The following is a 22,365-nucleotide window of genomic DNA, read 5'->3' as shown; positions in this document are numbered from 1 at the left end:
GATTGGCCACACTAAATCGCCCCATAATTGGAAAATAAATAATTGGGTTCGCTAAGTTTATACTAAATAAAACCTAGCTGTGTTCATCAAAATAAACCAGTGAGCGGGATTAATAACCCAAGGAATATGAGTTCAAATCCTACCATGGCGGTTTGAGAATTTGAAATTAATTTAAAACAAATATTGAAATGTAAAACTGATACTAATCAAAATGGCCCTGAAGATACAGGATTGTCATTTTTTTTTAAACTCGCGTTCTTTATGGCAGGATTCTGCAATCCTTACCTGACCTAGTTTACATTGTCAGACTTCCCTCCGACCTGGTCTAGCGATACCAGCTTCTCAGGGCAGCTGGACGTGCAGAAGTAAATGGCTGCCTTGCCAGAGAGGGCTGCAAACTCAGAGTTACGTGATTGTCCTGCTTCCAAAAAGACAACTCACAATTTCTCGTAATCTCTGACAGGTTCACTGAGATCAATTTCCCTTCAACCATGTCTAGCTCTCCCGTAACTCTGCATCTTTCGTATGCAACAGTAAAATGACTGTTTCACCCTTCTGTTGTGCTAATTTGCAATTACAGATGTTAAGCACCAGACTGCATCACTGTTGCTTAAATCAGCTACGGAGGCAATTGATGAAGTTCAGTGCTTGATTTTACCTCGCCAAGGGAGAGAAAATGTATTTGCAAATTGTTTTGTGTGCCTTCTTGGCTGTGCTGCTCAAACCTACTTTGGCCATTCTGTTAGTATAGATGCTACCAGATGGACCTCTTGCTGATAGCCACTGTTTCGCACAGTAAGTGCAGGGAGTGAATAATCTGCCGTCATTGTCCAGCCATTAACCTTTGGCTCTCTTTCTCAGGTGCCCTGTGTTGACTCTCGGGCTGTGCACCTGGCCTCCCTTTTTGTTCGGGGCCTGTCCGTGCTCGTTTCAGCTAATAGTGCCTGTGGGTTTCCATTTAAAATGGTTGACCTGATGCCGTGGGAGGTGTTTGACGGGAAGCTTTTCCACACAAAGTATCTGCAGTCTCACAATGGATGTACAATGGAGGATCTTCTCGAAAAGAAGGTAGGTCTACAGATGGAGTGTGCATGCTTGAGATATTTCTCAACTAATGATAGTGGTTTACAGTAGATTGTTTTCCAAAGCAAATACCATCTGGTAACACACATGCAAAACCGGTTATCACAAACAAGGTGAACTTAATGATTAATCTCGATGGTACAATGTAGGCCAGCTTCTCTCTACATATGTGAGGTAATAAACTTTTTACACCCTGTGTATATTAAAAATAAATATGTTCTTAGATAGGAACAGTATTATTAAAAAAGGTTTGAGGTGGCTGCATGTTGACCTTACTAAGGAGCTGTGGTTGCGATTTCTGTGTGTTCCAAACTCTGAGTAAAGTGCAGCAGGATTTTTACTGCAGTATGCTACTGTATTTGTCCAGCTTTCTCCCCACATCTGCTGAAGGCACGAGAGGAAGGGTCTACAGATGCTGCTTCACCCAAGCACTCACTCTTTACATGTCAGTGTCAACCAAGCCATTCGACCAAGCAGGGCATCACATCCTGTTCTCACCTGACACCGACGTGGGTACTTTTCAGCAGGGTCACTGGGTAGTTGTTGGGAGAGAGCGCAACATTTATTTCCTTTTCCCCCAGCTGAGGGATCGAGTTGGGGGTGCGGATGGAAAGGGTGGGTGTTGCCCTGTTACCAATTCAATCACTCTGCCTGCTTTAACTGTGTGCTTGTCGGCTGCCAAGTTGGTTTTGGCAATTGTGCGTGTTCCTTGTTCTCCATCATTAATTACCAACTGTCTAGCCTTCAGCCCTCCATTCATTACAACATTTCTGCAGCTACCAATCTGCTCAATCACAAATTCACCTCTATCTTTGTTGACTATATCGCCGTTAAATCCCTTCCTCAGCCTGGTCATTCTCCTTGTTACACCCTCATCTCTGCTCCCTTAAGTCACAGGAACACAGACTTTAACGTTTAGCAATTAGAGTCTATTCAGTCAATCATTGCCGTATCTGGCTGGACCACGTAAAGCAGAAACGGTCCTGCTGTCCTCTGCTAAAACTGCTTACCATTCAAAGATCACCCTGCAATGCAAAAATAACCTCCGACATCTCTCCTGTATGACAAGACAGTCTCCTGATACCTACCCCCCCCCCCCCCCCCCAACCACCACCACCACCGCCTCTTCAACTCTCACCTTCAACACGTGCAAGGAGCTGATTACCTTCTTTGTCACCAGAATTGAGGACATCATCTGCTTCTGCCACTTCTCTCCCTTCCCTAGTCCACTGGCCAAACCTCCTCTCAGGTACCCCCTTGCCCCAGCCTTTAACTAGCATTTTCCTCCAAATGATCTCCTTGGCCGCGTTGCACTTAGGCGAGAGCATGACAAGGCCATTAAACCTGTTGGACTTTAACCTGGTGTTGTAAGACTTCTTACCATAGTTAAGTGAGCACTTCACACCTCCCAACTGGACCCCCCGTGGGAGGGTGGGCCATGTGACATGTGGGAGTTATTGCCTAGCATTTGAATCAGATCATGATGCCTGGACACTGTGCCTGAATACCGTGGGAGGCAACCCCACGGGTGCAATGGCCAATATCCAAACACCCAGGGGCTGGGCCCCATCACTGGGGACATTACCGCGACCAGATGGTGGGTCCATGGGATTGGTGCTCGGCTCGCATTGTGGAAGAAAGTGCCAGAGGTGTTATATTGGTTGAGGTCAATGATTATTACTATTTAACAATTGTGTCCCCAACTTCCCCAACCCTCCGATGATGCCGCCCCTTCCCGGCGGGATGCACACTACGCACCCAACCCCCCCTTACCTACTCCTTCCCAGTCCCCTCTCCGTGATCGTCAACGTGCTTAGTCTTCCTTGCTCTACCGCTGCATCTAGGTGTGTCCCCAGGATGCACATCAGAGGTGGAGGCAGCCTGCTGCTTACCACGTCTCGAGGCCTTTGATGCCCTGGTGGGCTTCCTCTGAGGCTGGAGGGCCCCGGCGCACTTGCCGGCGTGCTGACCCCCAAGATATGCTGCCGTCAGTGGGATGGGTCTCGGAGGAACTGGTGCCCACTGTCGCCACTCAGCGCCCACTCCTCCCGGCCGGTGCTCATAGGGCCCTGGAGTTCATCTCGGCACAGAAGGGCAACTGAATCGAGCCCAGGCTGTGCCTGCGGGGTAGTGACTGGGACACGTCCCCAGTGACCGGGACATTCTCAGCAGCGCCTCGGCTAAGCCCACATGGGACTGGGACATGTCCCGTAATGCCTCAGCTATGCCCACATGGGACTGGGAGATCACCCCTATCAACCGGGACGTTCTCTGGAAGGCCTCAACAATGCCCACCTGAGACTGGGACATTCCCTGCAGTGCCTCATCAAGGTCTCCCTGCTATTGAGTCAAGTCTCTCCGGCGACTCGGACATTCTGTCGAGGCGCTCAGTTACGGCCTCACTAACTGAGCCACGCCTAGGCACCTCCGCTCATGCTATCGTGCATCAGCCTCTCCACTGTGGTCGCCACCCTAGGAGTGTTGGCCTCGCAGGCGCCATCTCTTGTGCACATAGCTTCTGGGACTCCTCCAATCGGCTATTGGCCAGCTGGTGTGTCGCTGACATCTCCCTCTGAATGTCCCAACTGCACCCTAGTGTCTGCATCAGCTCCGGGTAAACCTGGTCCCGAGGCTCAGCATCTGACTGCGACCCAGCAGACCTCCACGACTGCTGTCTCACCTGGGCGTTCCTGTCTCCACCCGATGTGCATCAGCTACTATGTGGTGCTCACTGTTGCCCACCGAGGTATGTGTCTCTGCACTGCTGGAGGGTGGCAATCTCGGAGCTCTCCTCCGAGGTGTTCTCATGAGAGGCAAGGGGGGGATGGACCACCCCGGGTGGGCCGTCACCGTCGGCTGGAGATCCTGCGGAGAATGAACATGTGATCGGTGGGGGGGAATGGTCAGTCTCCAGCTTCAGAGGTCACCCACCAGAGGCATCAAAGGCCACGAGACGTGGTAGGCAGCAGGCTGCCTCCACCTTTGATGAGCATCCTGGGGACACACCTAGACACAGCGGTACATAGATACATGGAAGGTCGGAGCAGGTGGAGGCCTTTTGGCCCTTCGAGCCTGCTCCGCCAGTCATCACGGCTGATCAAGGAAGAGCAAGGAAGACATTTTGAGGATCACTGAGAGGGCACTGGGAAGGAGGACGTGGGGGGGGGGGGGGGGGGGTTGGGTGCATGGTGTGAGTGTGGTGAAGGGTCTGGGAGCGTGGGGAGGGGTTGGCACCATCGGGGGATTGGGGAAGTTGGGGACACATTTGTTAAATAGTAACAACTCATCTGGATGGGGGCTAGTGGATCCTCACCTCTACGGCGTATGCCGACCTCAAGATTTGTGCTTGCCCACCCCGCGACCTTCAGGGCCTGTTCCTCATAGGGGGTGAGGACTCTGATGTTCAGCTCCCTCTCCCATCTCTTGTGGACCAACTTACCCTGCAGGGACACAGAGGGGGCATCGTTAGCCGCATGTGTCGATCATCGCGGGGGGGGGGGGGGGGGGCGGACAGCCCGTGTTTGGGGGGGGGGGGGTCCAGGAGCCGGTGGCAACTCACCCATGCAGCCCGGTGGATGTTGTTAATCTTCATGTGGCACTATGTGCCGGTCCTTCTGGTCATGCTGCTGAGTTGATGCCCGCTGCCACTTCCTGCCAGGCAGCATGCCTGCACTCTGGCTGACTCTCCGAGACCCTCAGGGGAACAGGTCATCCCGTCTGGCCTCCAGTAATCTGCCCAGGTCAGCTCGTCTTCTCGGCGGCATGGCTGCAAGCTGTGTGGGTTGACTGTGCAGGATCTGTTTCAGTGCTGCTCTCCCTTGTTAGCTGGGCGCTGACGAAAGCTGTCCCGGCGAATCAGCCGGCAGGACAGTCATTTGCAGCGTAAAGCCTGTGGGGCTCCTTAAGTGGACTCATTAATGTTTTATAGCGGTGACGGGATGGCCCCGGGTCACTATCCGTGTGGAGTTTGCACATTCTCCCTGTACCTGCGTGCGTCTCACCCCCGCAACCCAAGAAGATGTGCAGGATAGATGAATTTGCCACGCTAAATTGCCCCTGAATTGGAAAAAAAGAATGGGATACTCTAAATGTATTTTTTATAAAAGGTTTCCATCTCTGACACTGCAGAAATGCCTCCCATTAAAATCACAAATGGTATGCTATTCAACTGTAATAATGGTAAACTGTCCATCCTCATCCCACTCCGCCTCACCACCACCTCTCTTGGGCCTTCCAAATTCTCCGACCCTGGATCAGCTTTGCTATGGAAACCCACGTTAAATGCTTTGTTATCTTTGAATCTGACTCTTCCAGTGCTCTACTAACTGGCCTCTTTCCAACCTCCAAAAAGTGGCTTATCCAAAACTCTGCTGCCCGTACCCTGAGCCCCATTTTCCCATCACCCCTGTGCTCCATGACTTACAGCGTCTCCAGTTGACCAGGTTCTTGATTTTAAAATTCTCACCCTACTTTTTAAATCCCTCCAGGGCCATGCTGCTCCCTATCTCTGTAACCTCCTCTAATGCTCCAATTCCCCGAGACCGCTGCGCTTCTCCAATTCTGTCCTCTTGGACATCCCCAATTTGAATCATTCCCATTAATGCCAGGTGTACCTTGAGCTGCCAAGTGCCCAAGCTCTGGAATTTCCTCTCCGCCACTCTCTAAGGTTCCATCGCTCGATCTCTATCTCTCTCACTCCTCCCTTAAGGCTTCCTTGAAAACACTCTCTTTGGCTGAACTTCTGATCATCTGTCCCGTTGTCTGTTAGAGTCAAATTTTGATCAATGATGCTCCTGTGATAACATTACTAGTCTGGTGGGGCGGGTGAAAGCGGACCTGGAAAGGTGGGATGGTCTCCCTCTGTCGCTGGCAGGTCGGGTATAGGCGGTTAAAATGAACATGTTGCCGCAGTTTTTGTTTATATTTCAGTGCCTGCAGATCTGCCAAAGCATTTTTCAAGGAGGTCGGAAAGATGATTACCTCGTGGAAGGTGGTAGGATTAGGAAGGTGCTGTTGCACAGAGGACGGCAGTCAGAGGGGTTGGGTCTTCCGAATTTCCTATTTTATTACTGGGTGGCAAACACGGAGAAGGTGAGGAGCTGGGTTAGAGTGGAGTGGGGGGATTCGCAGTGGGTTAGAATGGAGGAGAGTCTGTGCAGGGGCTCGGGGCTGAGGGCATTGGCAACAGCGCCACTCCCGATGGCTCTGGGGAAATACTCGGGGAGTCCGGTAGTAGTATTGACATTGAAGATCTGGAGGCAGTTACGCCAGCACTTTAGGCTGGGGGCGGAGTCAAGGGAAATGCCAATTCGGGGGAATTACAGATTTGAGCCAGGAAAGTAGGATGGGAGTTTTCGGAGATGGGAGAGGAAGGGAGTCAGGGCATTAAAGGATTTGTTTTTAGGGGGCCGGTTTGCGGGATTGAAGGAACTGGGGGTGAAATATTGGTAGGGGCAGGGGGAAATGTTTAGGTATATGCAGGTCCGAGATTTCGCGAAGAAGGAGATACAGAACTATCCGGTGGGCGCCGGCCTCCACACTGTTGGAGGAGGTGCTGACGACAGGGGCAGTGGAGAGAGGGTGGTGGTATTGGTGATTTATGGGGCGATTCTGGGAGAAGGCACCGCTGGAGGGGATTAAGGCAAAGTGGGAGGAAGAGCTGGGAGAGAGCATGGAAGAGGGGTTGTGGTGTGAGGTGCTCTGGAGGGTAAATGCCTCAACTTTGTGCGCGAGGTTGAGGCTGATACAGCTGAAGGTGGTGTATCGGGTGCACCTCACAAAGGCAAGGATGTGTATGTTGTTGGTGACTATGTATGGGCGGATGGTAGATTCCTGAATCCTTTCCTTTGATGTTTGTATTTAAAATATTGAGGGTTGTTTGGCGATTGGTGGGCGGAAGGGATTGTTGGCCAGGGGATTGACATTGTATTGGTTACTGTTGATTGTTTGTTGGTGGGTGTAAAGTTGGATGAAAATGTGAAAAAGGAGAATAAAAATATTTATTAAAAAAACACAGCGCTCCTGTGAGGTGCCATAGGGCCTTTCTCTACGTTAAAGGCACTATACAAAATCAAGTTGTTGTTGTAGTGGTGGCTGCTGCTCAATGGTGTGATGTGTGATGCCTTTATTTTCTTTGTCAGCTTGCTGATCATTTTTGTTCCTGGTTGTAGGATGTCCTGCTACAGGAGTTTCAGAAGCTGAAGTCCCTCATCAACAGTATTTGTGTGAGGAAGAATAGAAGCATACAGAGCAACCCCCGGCCTTGGGTAGCAGGTCAGTTGCCAAGGCTGAATTTTAATAGTTTTGTTGTTCGCCACCTTTCCTGCATTGGACAGATCCCAGAGATGGAATGAAATATTTAAGTGTTTTCTGCCAATGCCTTTGCAAGTGAGGAACAGGAAAAATCAGCAGAAAAAGGGAGTTGAAAACTACTAAAGGCTTCTTGTAAAATTGCACATAATATTCTCGTATTGTGGATGAGTTTAGTATCATTTACTTGTTGACTATTTCAGTAGTGTGCAATGTATTGAGTAAAATTGATCTGTCTTTATATGCCTTTTGCAGCGCTAGAGAACTGGGAAAGGCCTGGTGCCCGTGGTAGAGGAGGCAGTCATCACATGGCCCAGTGTGAGCAACGGCCCCACACTTCTCCATTCCCCAGCCATCACCAGGGGTATCAGGGAAGGTATCCACAGCCTGGTCCTGCCAATCGAGCACAAACAGGTATGCTAAAAATCAAGTACATCATCATCTATTATGTTTTGGTGCTTAATTAAAAAGGAACTCCCACCCCCAAAACAAAATCTTCTGACTTCCTCTGGTGATTTTATTGATCCATTCAACATGAGGGAATCTAAGCATCTCCCGTTGACATTCAATGTTATTTCCTTCACTAAATCCCCCACTATCAACATCCTGGGGGTTACCATTGACCAAAAACTGAACTGGACCAGCCACATAAATACTGTGACTACAAGAGCAGGCAAGAGGCTGGGAATTCTACAGTGGGTAACTTGTCTTCTGACTCCACCATCTACAAGGCAGAGGTTAGGAGTCCAGCTGCCAACAACATTCAAGAAACTCAATATCGTCCAAGACAAAGCAGCCTGCTGGACCAGCACTCCATCCACCATCTTTAAGATTCACCCCCTTCACCACTGATGCACAGTGGCAGCCGTGTGTACCATCTACAAGATCCATCGCAGCAACTCGCCAAGGCTCCATCGATAGCAGCTTCCAAATCTGCGACCTCTACCTAGTAGGAGAAGGACAGAAGATGCATGGGAAACACCACCACCTGCAAGCTCCCCTCTAAGCTACCCACCATCCTGACTCGGAACTATATCGCCTTTTCTTCACAGTCACTGGGTCAAAATTGTGGAGTTCCATTCCTAACAAGGTGTGCCACATGGACGGTAGTGGTTCAAAAGGGTGGCTCCCACCATCTTCTCAAGGACAGTTAGGGATGAGAAAGAAATACTGGCCGAGACAGCGACGTCCACATCCTGTGGAAATTTTTTTTTTTATTTCTCTGGCCATGGGTATTGTTGGCCAGTCTGGCATTTATTGCCCAACCCCAGTTGCCTTGAGAAAGTTCTTCCTGAACTGCTGCAGTTCACCTGATGAGGGTATTCCCACAGTGCTGTTAGGTAGGAAGTTCCATGAATTTGACCTGCCAATGGTGAAGTCATATTTCCAAGTTGAGATAGTGTTTAACTTGGAGGGCAAATTGGAGGTGGTGATGCTCCCTTACACTCACTATCTTTGTCTTTCTGGGTCGGGGAGGCTGCAAGTAAAGCACAAGGTTTGACACAGTAACTGTTCTTAAAAGAGAATAACATAGTTTCCCTCTGATCTAATATGCTATACGCAATGCTTCCAAGTCCCCACACCTGGGGCGCAATTCAACTAAATGGGAACAAAGTCCAATAGCGAGCGCGTTCAGCCATGCGAGTGTTGAGGAACACATGGCGATACGTCGTCACTTGCGTTAAATAAGGGGCCTCAGCAGGGAACGCGTGGACTAGGCAACACATAGCCCCATTTTCCAATGACGTCCTGATCTCTGAGGCCCTCGACATGAATCCGGCCCTACAGGTGCCGTTCTGTCAGGTCCCAGTTTGTGGGGACTAGTGCTCAACGGCACTCACCCGAGCTCTCCGTGGCGGAGTGGATAGATCCCAAAGCCTTGGGTACCTCGGGAATCTGCACATTGAAGCGAGACTTGCTGTCGCACTTTAATTTGCAGATTTGCTAAAAAACGATATTGGCGGGATTCACATCGCAACCCCTCGCGATATCGCGTTAGATGTTGCGAGGGGGTAGATCCCGGAATGGGTCTCCCAGTTTCTATCGGCCACGCGAGCTGCTTTTCGGGCGCAGTGTGGCCGTTGGATCACGACCCCGATCTCAGATTCTGCTGAGTTAGTTAATCCCCAGTAAGTCCTGCAGTGTCATCTGGCTAGGGAGAGAGATAAAAGCAGCTAGAATCCCTCCTCTTGATGACTGATATAATAATGATCCATCCAGCAAACAATATTAGGTTGAACTGTCATGCCCACCCTTGTGATTAAGCTTTTTCTCTCTTTTGTCATCTTTTGTTGTGAAGGTGACCATGTTCATCATCATTCAGGGTGTTTGGTAGGGTTCTGGTGAGTATGTAGCTGAGTGCTAAGGCCGATCTGCGCCGGAAGGTTCTGCTGAAAATAGGACGGTTAAGTTTTGGACAAGTTGCTGGTTCGAGATTTCCTCCCAGTGGGTTTTTTGTCACTCTCTGATACGTGCTTGTTTTCGAAGCGAGCCGCACCATTTTTTATCAGCTTGCAGCAAGTGCAGCAATTGAGAGGAGCTATTCCCACGACCTGACATCTCGATCAAAGCTCCTGAAGAAGCCTTCAGAGTATCCTTGCAGCGCCTCCTTTGACTGCCATGAAAGCGCACCCCACACTCATGCTCTCCATAGAAGGTTCACTTTCGTAAGTGAGTGTCAGGCATTTTGGCTGCATGGTCACCTAACTCAATTGTGGCTGCCTCAATATGGTGTGGATGCTTGGCATGCCAGCTGGAGCGAGCAAGTGTCTGGTATTTTGTTCTGCCATCTGATCTTCAGAAGCTTCCAAAGGCGGCTCAAGTGAAAATGAGCTTCTTAGCATGATGCTGGTACACAGTCTGAATCTTGTGTTGTTGAGCACGGTGGGTACATTTATTGCTCCATAGACTTTGTTTGTTAGGCAGATTGTTCCTCATCCCCAGGCTGATGTTCGAAGCCTGCCGAAGGCTACACTTGCTTTGGCAATTCTTGATGTAGACAGTTCGACAGAATGTATGTGCTGCTGAAGCCCTGAGCTCGAGATAGGGCTTTCCTGGGGCAGGTACAATACATCAGTTTTCTTTGTGCTGATTGTAAGGCCAGAGTTGTTACGTGCACTGGTAAAAAGGTCCATACTACGTTGTGTATCCAGCTCCGAACCAGCGGCTAGTGTACTATCATCAGCAAACAGGATATCGCAAAGTATATCCCATAAGACCATAAGATATAGGAGTAGAATTAGGTCATTCGGCCCATTGAGTCTGCTCCACCATTCAATCATGGCTGATATGTTCACATTGCTTTTCACAACCACAGGACATCTCACAGCTTTCCAGCCAGTGAAGTACTTTTTTTGCAGTGCAGTCACTGTTATAATGTATGAAGTGCAACAACCAGCTGACCGGTCCCGGCTCTGGGTCACTCAGTGTGCAGTTTGCACATTCTCCCCGTGTTTGCGTGGGTTTCGCTCCCACAACCCAAAGATGTGCAGAGTAGGTGGATTGTCCCTTAATTGGAAAAAATTAATTGGGTACTCTAAATTTATTTTTTAAAAGATGATCAAGTCGAACGGGGAGTTGTGTTTGATTTATTAATTCTTATGAGTTTTTGAATACCGCAACATGTGCTGAGCAAATTGAAATTTAAAATTTTTCCTGCCTCCCAACCTGGTAAAAACAGCGCATTGTGCAACAAACATTTTTGACTATGTCAGCGCTGCATTTACGGCTGGCTCTTCATTCTTATTACTGAATAAAGCCTTGTGTTTAATTCCCTGACTTCCACACAAACTGTGGCAACTTTCAGAGACGCAAATTCCTTTTTTATTATTGAGAAGCCTAGGTTCAGGGCCATACCAGTCGCTGTTGAAGCGATTGGGCAAGGTGAATAAATTGGGAAGAGTTGGCAAGTTAGCAGTCATTCAGGATATTCCTGGCCTGTAAATAGTAACAGGAAGGGAGGACCAAGGGAAGGAAGGAGTTCATCAATTTTCAGACCCTAGTGAATTCACGTTTGAATCTAATATCACAAAGTCGTATGTAGGGAGGACGATGATAATGTGTTGAATGTTCTATTCACAATATAGAACAGGAGGGGAAATTTCAGAGGCGTGCTAACTGTGGTCGAATTAATGAAATGGAGGGGAAAAGATCATGATTGAATGAAAGGGGCAGCGTGTGGCGCAGTAGATAGCACTGGGACTACGACGCTGAGGACCCGGGTTCGAATCCCGGCCCTTGGTCACTGTCCGTATGGAGTTTGCACATGCTCCCCATGTCTGTGTGGGTTTCACCCCCACATCCCAAAGATGCGCAGGTTAGGTAGATTGGCCATGCTAAATTGCCCCTTAATTGGAAAAAAAATAATTGGGTACTCTAAATTTAAAAAAAAAGATTGAATGAAAGAATTAATTTTCGGTTAGTCGGGTAAGTGATGTACATGGAAATCCATCCCAGTCAAAGCCAACTAATGAGGAATGCACATTGGGAGATTTTTTCACGGAATGTGGGTGTCGCTGACTGGGCCAGCATTTGTGAGAGCCTACGCGTCCTCTCCTTGGTCTCCTTGGTCTCTGAGCCAACCTGCAGCATGCCACTCTGTGTGACAACTAGAGCATTCCACACATATAATGAACGTGGGCGCGTGGAGCTCACAAATACTTCTCCACAAAAAATTTCATCTAATGAGCACTTAAGTGCTAAACCCGCAGGTGTCTATTTAGTACCTCTATGCAAATTCAAATTATGGTAATCGGCAATTACGACCAAAATTGTATGATAAATCCAGACACTCGAACAGACATGTCTTATTAGCAGAGTAGCCCTTTGGAACAGACACTCCCTAACCTGTTCAATGTTTGCCGCATTTTCTGTTTTGGTCCGTAAATCTGAAATCTAATTTGATTCTGTACTTTATCTTTAAAGATTCTAGCTGTCATTGTGATAGATTTTCACAGATGGTTAAAAAAAATAATGTTAACTCTTCCGTTCAAGGCACTGGGTTTTATTTCAGCCATTTTATGCTTTTTTAGAATTCCTTGATAATTCCATGTTGGGGGAGGTGGGGTGCGGGGTGGAGAGGGTGCCCCTATCTGTGCCCTGAAATATTTCTGATGAAGAGTTTCTGTATTAATCTTTTCCTGGTGAAATGCAGATTGGAATTTTTGTCTTTATCTTAAAATTTCTATCCAAATTTTGAAAAGTCCAAACTAAACACCAGGTAAAGTGCCAGCAAATCAGTGGCATCGTCAGCTAATAGTATTGGAGCCGCTCTTGATTGATGTTGCAAAAAAGCACACTGTATTTAAATTGTTGTAAAATGCTTTCACAGAACCTTCACAGTGCAAAAGGAGGCCATTTGGCCCATCGAGTCTGCGCTGACCCTCTGAAAGAGCATTCTACCCAGTTCCACACTCCTACCGTATCCCCATAACCGTGCACATTCTTTCTTTTCAGATAGCAATCCAATTCCCTTTTGAAAACTCGATCGAACCTACCTCCACTACCCTCTCAGGAAGTTTATTCCAGACTCCCCATTTGAGGTTGTGACAGTCACTGCATATCTACAAGTCTTTGCTTTTGTACTGATTGGCTACAGTAATTTAAGAAGCTGTAGGTACCACTCTTGGGAAGCAGGCACTCTCATTGTTGAGTTTTACATGGCCTGTTTATTTACCCCAGGTAGAGGATCAAGACCAGGACGCTACAACAGGAGACCACAGCTCTATCCACGGTGAGTAGAGGTAACTTCAACTTTAAAGTGGCACTCTCTTCATTCTATTTGTAGGCAAATACAAGCTAGTCAAATGCATAGATGTGGCTGAGGCAGGGAGTATTTTAAGCTGCCAGGATGCTTGAAGCAGAAAGAGACATGGATCAAAACTGATAAAAGGAGAGTTCGGAACACACATCAGAAGAATTTTACTCAAAGGGTGATCAAAACTGGGAATAGTATTTTCAGTTGGGCATTGGAGGTAAATGCCTTCCACTCCTTCCTGTGTCAAGACTACGATGAAGAAATATAGAACATACAGTGCAGAAGGAGGCCATTCAGCCCATCGAGTCTGCACCGGCCCATTTAAGCCCGCACTTCCACCCTATCCCCATAATCCAATAACCCCTCCTAACCTTTTTGGACACTAAGGGCAATTTATCGTGGCCAATCCACCTAACTTGCCCGTCTTTGGACTGTGGGAGGAAACCGGAGGAAACCCACATTGGGAGAACGTGCAGACTCCGCACAGACAGTGACCCAGCATGGAATTGAACCAGGGACCCTGGCGCTGTGAAGTCACGTGTGCTACCGTGTTGCCCTAATGTAGATGGATGGATAAGTTAATACATGTTGAGTGGCCCTTCTCCCCAAATTCTGTTTTGTGATGTTTGTAGTGTCATTTAGCAAGTTGGTCTCCCCTTTCCATCAGGTCCAAGTCTCACATCCATACACAACACCACTAAATACAGCATTTCCCAGAAGAACCTTGTTCTTATTTATTTTTTCTTTCATCTGCAGATATTAAGCTTCCTAAATACTTGAACCTTTGTACTGTTCTAGTTCTTTTCCTCTGTGAGTATCTGAATATTTCTTGGTGATTTTGAGATATGCAGCACTTTGGTTTTGCCAGTGTTGACTTTCATTCCACAGCAGATGCCTGAGCCACGCACCAGTTCTTGCATTCTCCTTCTATGGTGCAAGTGCTTTGTCATCTATTCGCCTCCTCATGGGGATAATGATGGGGCAAGAAAAGAAACAAGGAAGCAAAAGATGTCCACGTAACCCTGTAAAACTACCCCTTCTGTCATTTAATCTCTCCCGTCTTCCACCATATCGCAGACCTTTTGTCCCTTTTCCCCCCACCCCTTGCCCAAATCCTATTCCGTTTTAAACTTTCTTGTACAACTTTCCTTGGCATTGTCCTCGTGTCCACTTTATGAAACAAGTGTGTGTCCTTGATGGCTCAACGCGTGAATAGCTGAGAGACACAGACCAGGAAGGTGCCTAGATTTGCTCCTCACTCAGTGCTAAGTTAGCTGATCTCTCCTGAGGTGTTTTTATGGATGCGACAATGGACCCAGCACCCTGGGTTAGGAAATGGAAAGTCAGCCAGGGTTCTCAACTCTGTGACCACTATTTGATGAAGCCCACTGGACATCAGCATTTGTAACTACAGGATCGGACATGATGGCTTCTGCAATAAAACATCCTGCCAGCATTCAGCATCAGTGCTCACACATATTATTTTAATAAATTTAGAGTACCCAATTATTATTTTTCCAATTAAGGGGCAATTTTTAGGTCCGCCTAAATTGCACCTCTTTGGGTTGTGGGGGTGAAACCAACGCAGACACGGGGAGAATGTGCTCACTCCACACGGACAGTGACTCAGGCCCAGATTCGAGCCCGGGTCCTCAGCGCCGCAGTCCCAGTGCTAACCACTGCGCACCATGCTGCTCTGTCAGCCGCACGGTGAGGTACCAGAGAATGACTGCGCAAACGTAGCATTTCAGAAGAGGAGAGAAGGAATTGGCAAAGAGAAATAAGAGTACACAACAGGAAATTATTGGTTCAGAAACATCTGCTGCAATTATTTCAGTAATTTAGTATTTTCATACTTCCCCCCCCCATGACGTGTTGTGACTCATACAAAACATTTGCATCTATTAAATCGGCCTCTGTTGGGGCATCACGGTGGCGCAGTGGGTTAGCCCTGCAGCCTCACGGCGCTGAGGTCCCAGGTTCGATCCCGGCTCTGGGTCACTGTCCATGTGGAGTTTGCACATTCTCCCCGTGTTTGCGTGGGTTTTGCCCCCACAACCCAAAGATGTGCAGTGTAGGTGGATTGAACACGCTAAATTGCCCCTTAATGAATGAATAAAAAATGAATTGGGTACTGTAAATGTATATTTAAAAAATTATAATCATAGATCATAGAATTTACAGTGCAGAAGGAGGCCATTCGGCCCATCGAGTTTGCACCGGCTCTTGGAAAGAGCACCTTATCGCAATATCCCAGTAACCCCACCCAACACTAAGGACAATTTTGGACACTAAGTGCAATTTATCATGGCCAATCCACCTAACCTGCACATCTTTGGACTGTGGGAGGAAACCGGAGCACCCAGAGGAAACCTACGCACACACGGGGAGGATGTGCAGACTCCGCACAGACAGTGACCCAAGCCGGATTCGAACCTGGGACCCTGGAGCTGTGAAGCCATTGTGCTATCCACAATAATACGATAATAATCGCTTATTGTCACAAGTAGGCTTCAATGAAGTTACTGTGAAAAGCCCCGAGTTGCCACATTCCGGCACCTGTTCAGGGAGGCCAGTTCGGGAATTGAACCTGCACTGCTGGCCTTGTTCTGCATTACAAGCCAGCTTTTTAGCCCACTGTGCTAAACCAGTCTCTAGCTGCATCTGTAGAGAGAGAACCTCACTCTTTTTCTGTTTTTATTACAGATCTCCAGCATCTGCAATATTTTGCTTTCATCAATAGATTTTAATTGGGTGGGGGTATCAAGGGCTGTGGAGCAACGGTAATTGAATAAAATTAAAGTTATACATCACCCATAATCTGCCTAAATGATGGAGCAGGCTCAAAGGACTGAATGGCCTACCCCTGTTCCTCATGTTCAATGCTTGTAGCTGTGCAGTGTTGCGCAGAGTGCTGGAACCCTGGTACCCTTTAGCACTCGTCTCTGACTGCGCAGGCGGAGAATGGTTGCTTTGGGAGTGTACTCTTGAACTCAGTGGCAGGTCCAGCGTTAGGATTCCCAGACAGGAGCAGGGTAAATGCTGCTAACTGCCGGCTCAGCTGTGTGGTGCCTGCCGAACCTGCAAGCAGAACCGAGGGAGGTAGGTGCTGGAGAGGGGCTTGTTGTGTGGCAGGAGGGGTACTGCACTCGCCAATGCTCATCACCCGCCGGAGGTGTTCCACTTCCCAATATATCCCACGATCACGAGTTCCAGGTTTATATTCCTACACTCGGCCTACAGAGTGACAAAGTACATGTTGAAGAGGCTTGTTTTAAAATAATGATTGAGCGCAACCTTCAGTCAGCAAAAAATTCATGCTCCATTTTGTGACTGACTGCCCAGTGAAGGGTGACTTTTAGCTGCAATCTGCATCTTTCACACGGTTGTGATTATGGACATACCTTGCAGTCCATTCACATGTTTGAAATTCTCTTCTCCCGATTGTCAAAAGTGGAATCTCTTTCCAAGGCATTTTTTTGGCAGATTTGCAATCCTCATCTTTGCATTACCTAATTGGAATCTCTTTTGGAATTACCCAAGGTGTTTCTGTGTGGGTATCTGATCAAGTAGCTCGCTAAAATCAAATTGGACTGTATCAAGATGTGCAGACTTTGTTTTGAAATCTCGGGAGTGATTTAAATGATGGTCTTTGATTCAATAGGAAAGAAAGTGTACGTGGTGCGGGGTGACCAGACGTGGTTCATGTGCTGTTAATTGCAATTTCATGACCCTCATCTCTACTGGTGTGAAGATCCGAACACAGGCACTGCAATTGAATGTGATGGTACAGGGATTGGTGACCACATGACTGGCGTGGGTTTGGCCCCCACAACCCAAAGATGTGCTGGGTAGGTGGATTGGCCACGCTAAATTGCCCCTTAATTGGAAAAATGAATTGGGTACTCTAAATTTTTTTTAAAAGTAGGAAAAAGATCGGGAGGCCAACCTGGGACCTGCCACCAGGGAGTCACCGACGGTCTCCAGTTCTTCCGAATCCGCCCGTCCTGACAGCAGTGGATCTCACGGCTAGCTGGCAGAACAGGGTGGCACAGAGACACATGTGACACCGCTAAAGTCGACCACAGCCCTCCAGCTCCTGGCCCTCCATTGGATGCCCTCCAAGGGCATCAAAGGCCACAGGGCGCTGAAATCAGCGGCTGCCTCCACATCTGTAAGTGCGCTGTCAGCAGAAAGGCAGGAGTCAGACTTCAGCAAAAAGTGAGGAGCACCAGAGCTTTTCTCCCAGCGAATTATCATCGCCCTCCTGCCTTGTATATTGACCCGCTGACAACACAGGCCCATCACCCTGGAGTGATGTAACACGGGCCCTTGGAGGGTGGAACACTGTGGTGGGGTTGGGGGGAGGGATTGTGGGGAAGAGAGGGAAATGAGGGGAGGGGGGATTGGGGTGAGGGAGGGAAATGAGGGAAAGATCGGATTGGGGAAGGGAGGGAAATGGGGAGGGAGAGATGTGGGGGGGCTGATGGTCACAGTCTTGCCCTATAAGAATCGGGAGACAATGGCACTCCCTGGTCCTCCTGGTATGGCGGACCCTCGCCTCAGTCTGTCCTCCATCCTCAGGCTAGTCCTTGGCTCGTGCTTCAGCCCCTGCTGGACCACCTCCTCAGATGAGGCTGCATGACCCTCCTGCTCCTCCTCCTCCAGCATGCTGCTCCGTAGGTGTGCCAGATTATGGAGGGCCCAGGAGGCAACCACAAAGCAGGAGACTCTCTGGGGGGTGGACTGCAGGGCACCACCAGAGCGGCCCTGGCATCAGAATCACATTTTTAACAGCTCGATGCACCGCTCAGTGACAGTACGGGTGGCAGCGTGGGCCTCAGCCATCACCTTAGTGGATATCCCTTGTCACCCATGAATTTGGGCAGCACGGTAGCACAGTGGTTAGCACTGTTGCTTCACAGCGCCAGGGACCCGGGTTCGATTCCCGGCTTGGGTCACTATCTGTGCTGTCTGTACAGTCTGCACATTCACCCCGTGTCTGCGTGGGTTTCCTCTGGGTGCTCCGGTTTCCTCCCACAAGTCCCGAAAGATGTGCTGTTAGGTGAATTGGACACTCTGAATTCTCCCTCTGTGTTCGCAAACAGGCGCCAGAATGTGGCGACTAGGGGATTTTCACAATAACTTCATTGCAGTGTTAATGTAAGCCTACTTGTGACAATAATAAAGATTATTATTAACCAACCCATCATCCTGGGGTGGTCCTTTAAGACACCGGGAATGTCCAAGTGCCCCAGGATGTAGCTGACATTCATGCTGCCTGTGGGTATACACGTGCATGATTCAGAGATGGTGTAACACAGGATCTGAACACTTAGGGAATGGAACCCTTTCCTGTTAATTTAGGGCACTCCCGGTTGGCACGGTGGCGCAGTGGGTTAGCACTGCTGCCTCACGCCGCAGAGGACCCGGGTTCGATCCCGGCTCTGTGTCACTGTCCGTGTAAAGCTTGCACATTTTCCCTGTGTCTGCATGTGTCTCACCCCCACAACCCAAAGATGTGCAGGGTAGGTGAATTGGTCACGCTAAATTGTCCCTTAATTGGAAAAAAAAGAATTGGGTACCCAAAAAATAAAATATATAGAGCACTCCCTGATGCCCCAGTGTTCATAAGGTGGCATGCGTGCGGCCAATCGACCCCTGGACCTGGGGCATCCCTGTGATGGCAGCAAATACTGCAGCCCAGACATCTTGGTGGACTTGGTCCAGCTCAGAGGTGATAAAGTCTCATGCCTGGGCATACAGAGCATTGGTTGCCTCCTGGATGCCCTTGTGGGTTGTAGATTATGGAATGCCACACATGTCGCCGCTTGAGTCCTAGAATGATCCAGTGGCACAGAGGCCGAGGGCTGCGGTGACCTTCACGGTGACCGGGAGAGGGTGTCCTCCTCCTCCATGGGGTGCTAACTCCGCAAGGGCATGGCACAGGTACCGCACTGTCTCCATGTCGAGACACAGTCTTCTGTGGCACATGGTGTCCGTCGGCTCATTAAATGACCAACGACGCCCCTACACCTTGGGCCGTCGCTGGCCTCCCCTTCTGGTTCCCTACTTAGCCTGATGGCCGGCTGGGTTTTCAGGATTTGCGGAGGCCCCCTGCACATGGGGTGCTGCCTCTGACCTGTGTTGATGTTGCTGCCGTCACCAGCGTCTGACTGCCTTAGCTGTCACCAGCAACGCGAGGACGGCCTCCATGAAATCCACACCAGCAAACATTGTTGTACCTGTAAGGAATCGGAGAAAGAGAGATAGACAAGCACTTAGGGCTTCCATCTCGGGACCCTCAAAATCCTCAAACCTCCCCCACCCTCACATGACCCACCTTCTCTCAGAGTACCATCCAGCAAGCCAGTTGTGCTGGTAAACCTTACTCTGCACACACACCCTGGCCACATCAGGAGCCCCTAGACCCCAGAGGCGAAATTCTCCGACCCCCGCAGGGTCGGAGAATCGCCCGGGGCCGCCGAAAATCCCGCCCCCACCGTGGCAGAAATTCACCACCACCCGGGAATTGGCGGGGGCGGGAATCACGCCCCACCGATCAGCGAGCCCCCTGCGGCGATTCTCCGGCCCGCGATGGGCCGGAGTCCCACCACTGGGAGGCCTCTCCCGCCGCCGTGGTTTGAACCACCTCTGGTGGTGGCGGGTTCGGCGGCTCGAGCGGGCCCCCGGGGTCCTGGGGGGAGCGCGGGACGATCGGACCCCCGGGGTGCCCCCACGGTGGCCAGGCCCGCAATCGGGGCCCACCGATCGGCGGGCGGGCCTGTGCTGTGGGGGCACTCTTTTTCTTCTGTCGCCACCACGGCCTCCTCCATGGCGGAGGCGGAAGAGAATCCCCCAGCGCGCATGCACCGGTGGTGACTTCAGCGGCAGCATGCGCGAACCGGCGAAGGCCTTTCGGCCAGCCCCGGAGCCGGGCGGTGGGCGTCAAAGGCCGTTGTTGCCGGTTTTGGCGGCAGTCGGCATGGTGCCAACCGCTCCGGCGCGGGCCTAGCCCCTCAATGTGAGGGCTTGGCCCCTAAAGGTGCGGAGAATTCGCACCTTTGGGGAGGCCCGACGCCGGAGTGGTTGGCGCCATTCCGCTACGCCGGGGCCCCCCGCCCCACCGGGTCGGGGAGAATTTCGCCCCAGATCTCTGCCGGGAAGATTAAGGAAACCTTGCTCAGATACCCTCCCCTGATCCACACACTCACCCTTTGGCTGCGAGAAGATCCCCAGTGCTGAAGCCCTGCTCTTTAGTGTTTGATTGTTAGCAGCTACCTCTATGGTGCTGACGCTCCTAGAGTTCAGGTGCAGTGTTTAGGCATCAAAGTTTCCTGGACATGCTGTGCACTAATCACCCTCTGAAGCATGGTACGTGTGCCGACGAGGAGGCACTTGCGAGTTTAGGATTATGATGTGCTATCACAACCAAAAAAGCTAATTCTTCATTTGAAATAGCCTTCGGTTGTGAAGCTAGAGGCTGCTCACAGTCAAAGGGAGTGAAATAGATCTTCAGGAAAGAAGCCACAGCAGGGCTTTGTCCTGGAAGTGAATCTGTGGTTGCCCCTGTTTTGGATCTCAACAATATTTAAAGATGGCTTGAAGGCCTCACAGACACAAAGACACTCACCCCTGGTCCAGGGGCAACCCCAGGTCTGGAACGCTTCAGCCCCCTGACTAAGCCCAACTCCCCTGAGATATCTCCCACACCCCCAAGCACTGTGGCAGCCGCTCTGGTGCCCTTGAGCTGCATGCCAGAAAATGGAAATGTCTAGTCACCTCCTCACTACCCCTCAGCAGCCATTGCGCGAGCGTCACATTTTGGAAAAGGAGTACTAACCAATGCTCACTTGACTTTCCATTGGGTGGTCGGATAATTCCCAGGAGGCCGCTGCACTCGCATTTAATCTCTATAACATAAGAACATAAGAACTAGGAGCAGGAGTAGGCCATCTGGCCCCTCGAGCCTGCTCCGCCATTCAATTAGATCATGGCTGATCTTTTGTGGACTCAGCTCCACTTTCCGGCCCGAACACCATAACCCTTAATCCCTTTATTCTTCAAAAAACTATCTATCTTTACCTTAAAAACATGTAATGAAGGAGCCTCAACTGCTTCACTGGGCAAGGAATTCCATAGATTCACAACCCTTTGGGTGAAGAAGTTCCTCCTAAACTCAGTCCTAAATCTAAATAACGAGATTGAAATGAGGGTTAATGATAGTCTCGCCATTTTTGTGCGAGATCCGGAACTCACCATTAGGAGCGAGTCGGGTGAATCGCAAAATGGCTCACGCCCGGAGCGAATCTCTGGACTTTGTCGCTATTCACCCAGCACGGTCAGATCTGCGCCGGGCGCAAAGCGATGGTTGAATCGCGCCCAACCTTGGTGCACATCCATCGTGACAGTATCTACCATGTCCTGCAAAGCCCTCCACACACACACACACATCCATATCCTGGGTCTCCCATTGTGACCTTGTGGACATGCGTGCAGGCTGGCGTCAGAGCGCATCACCTCATTAATGTTGCTGTCTGCAGCATTGACAGAATAACAGGGCTTTTCTTAATATCTTGAACTGGATGAATAAAAGCAGAAGTTGAGCTAATCTTGTCTAAAATAACTCATAATCATGTCTGTTTATACAAGATCTTTCTTTCTGATTAAAGGTCTAACCATTATTTTCTGTTCAAATTTGATTTTTTTAGGTGATCTGGATTTCAGTGTTCTCATTCTGACTGGAATGAGTTGGATTGTGGAATTTTAAAGGGTGGAAAATGTTATTTGATCTGAAGAATGATGCAGCATTTGATTTCTCTTCATTCCAGAGAACAGTGATCGGAAACGTCGTTTCAATTACTGACTTTGTATTTGAAATACTTCCTTGTGAATGTCTTTCAGAATATTAAATATGATTTTAAAAATCACAATCTGGGCATTGTTGATATCTAGAACATAGAACATAGAACGATACAGCGCAGTACAGGCCCTTCGGCCCACGATGTTGCACCGACATGGGAAGTCAAAAACTAAAGGCCATCTAACCAACACTATGCCATTATCATCCATATGCTTATCCAATAAACTTTTAAATGCCCTCAATGTTGGCGAGTTCACTACTGTTGCAGGTAGGGCATTCCACGGCCTCACCACTCTTTGCGTAAAAAACCTACCTCTGACCTCTGTCCTATATCTATTACCCCTCAATTTAAGGC

General features: G+C 49.3%; 1 protein-coding gene across 5 annotated transcripts in view; it reads left to right on the top strand.

The window, feature by feature from the left end:
* fam120b (family with sequence similarity 120B) overlaps positions 1-22,080 on the top strand; it is a 68,215-nt gene extending 46,135 nt beyond the window's left edge. For 3 of the 5 annotated variants that reach the window (XM_038815789.1, XM_038815816.1, XM_038815780.1), the window contains 6 exons: positions 862-1,068; positions 7,254-7,356; positions 7,648-7,806; positions 13,072-13,123; positions 13,904-13,957; positions 21,859-22,080. In XM_038815789.1, coding sequence (XP_038671717.1) covers positions 862-1,068; positions 7,254-7,356; positions 7,648-7,806; positions 13,072-13,123; positions 13,904-13,910 — 528 coding nt within the window. In that variant the 3' untranslated portion in view covers positions 13,911-13,957; positions 21,859-22,080. Of the gene's footprint in view, positions 1-861; positions 1,069-7,253; positions 7,357-7,647; positions 7,807-13,071; positions 13,134-13,903; positions 13,958-21,858 lie in introns of all 5 variants that reach the window. The other 2 variants (XM_038815799.1, XM_038815808.1) reach the window with 2 other exon arrangements.
* The last annotated feature ends 285 nt before the right edge of the window (positions 22,081-22,365 follow it).

Source organism: Scyliorhinus canicula, chromosome 1 (genome assembly GCF_902713615.1).
Source record: "Scyliorhinus canicula chromosome 1, sScyCan1.1, whole genome shotgun sequence".
In the NCBI taxonomy this organism is placed as follows: Eukaryota; Metazoa; Chordata; class Chondrichthyes; order Carcharhiniformes; family Scyliorhinidae; genus Scyliorhinus; species Scyliorhinus canicula.
Note: the sequence above shows the minus strand (reverse complement) of the source record. Positions and strands in the feature narration are given on the sequence as shown.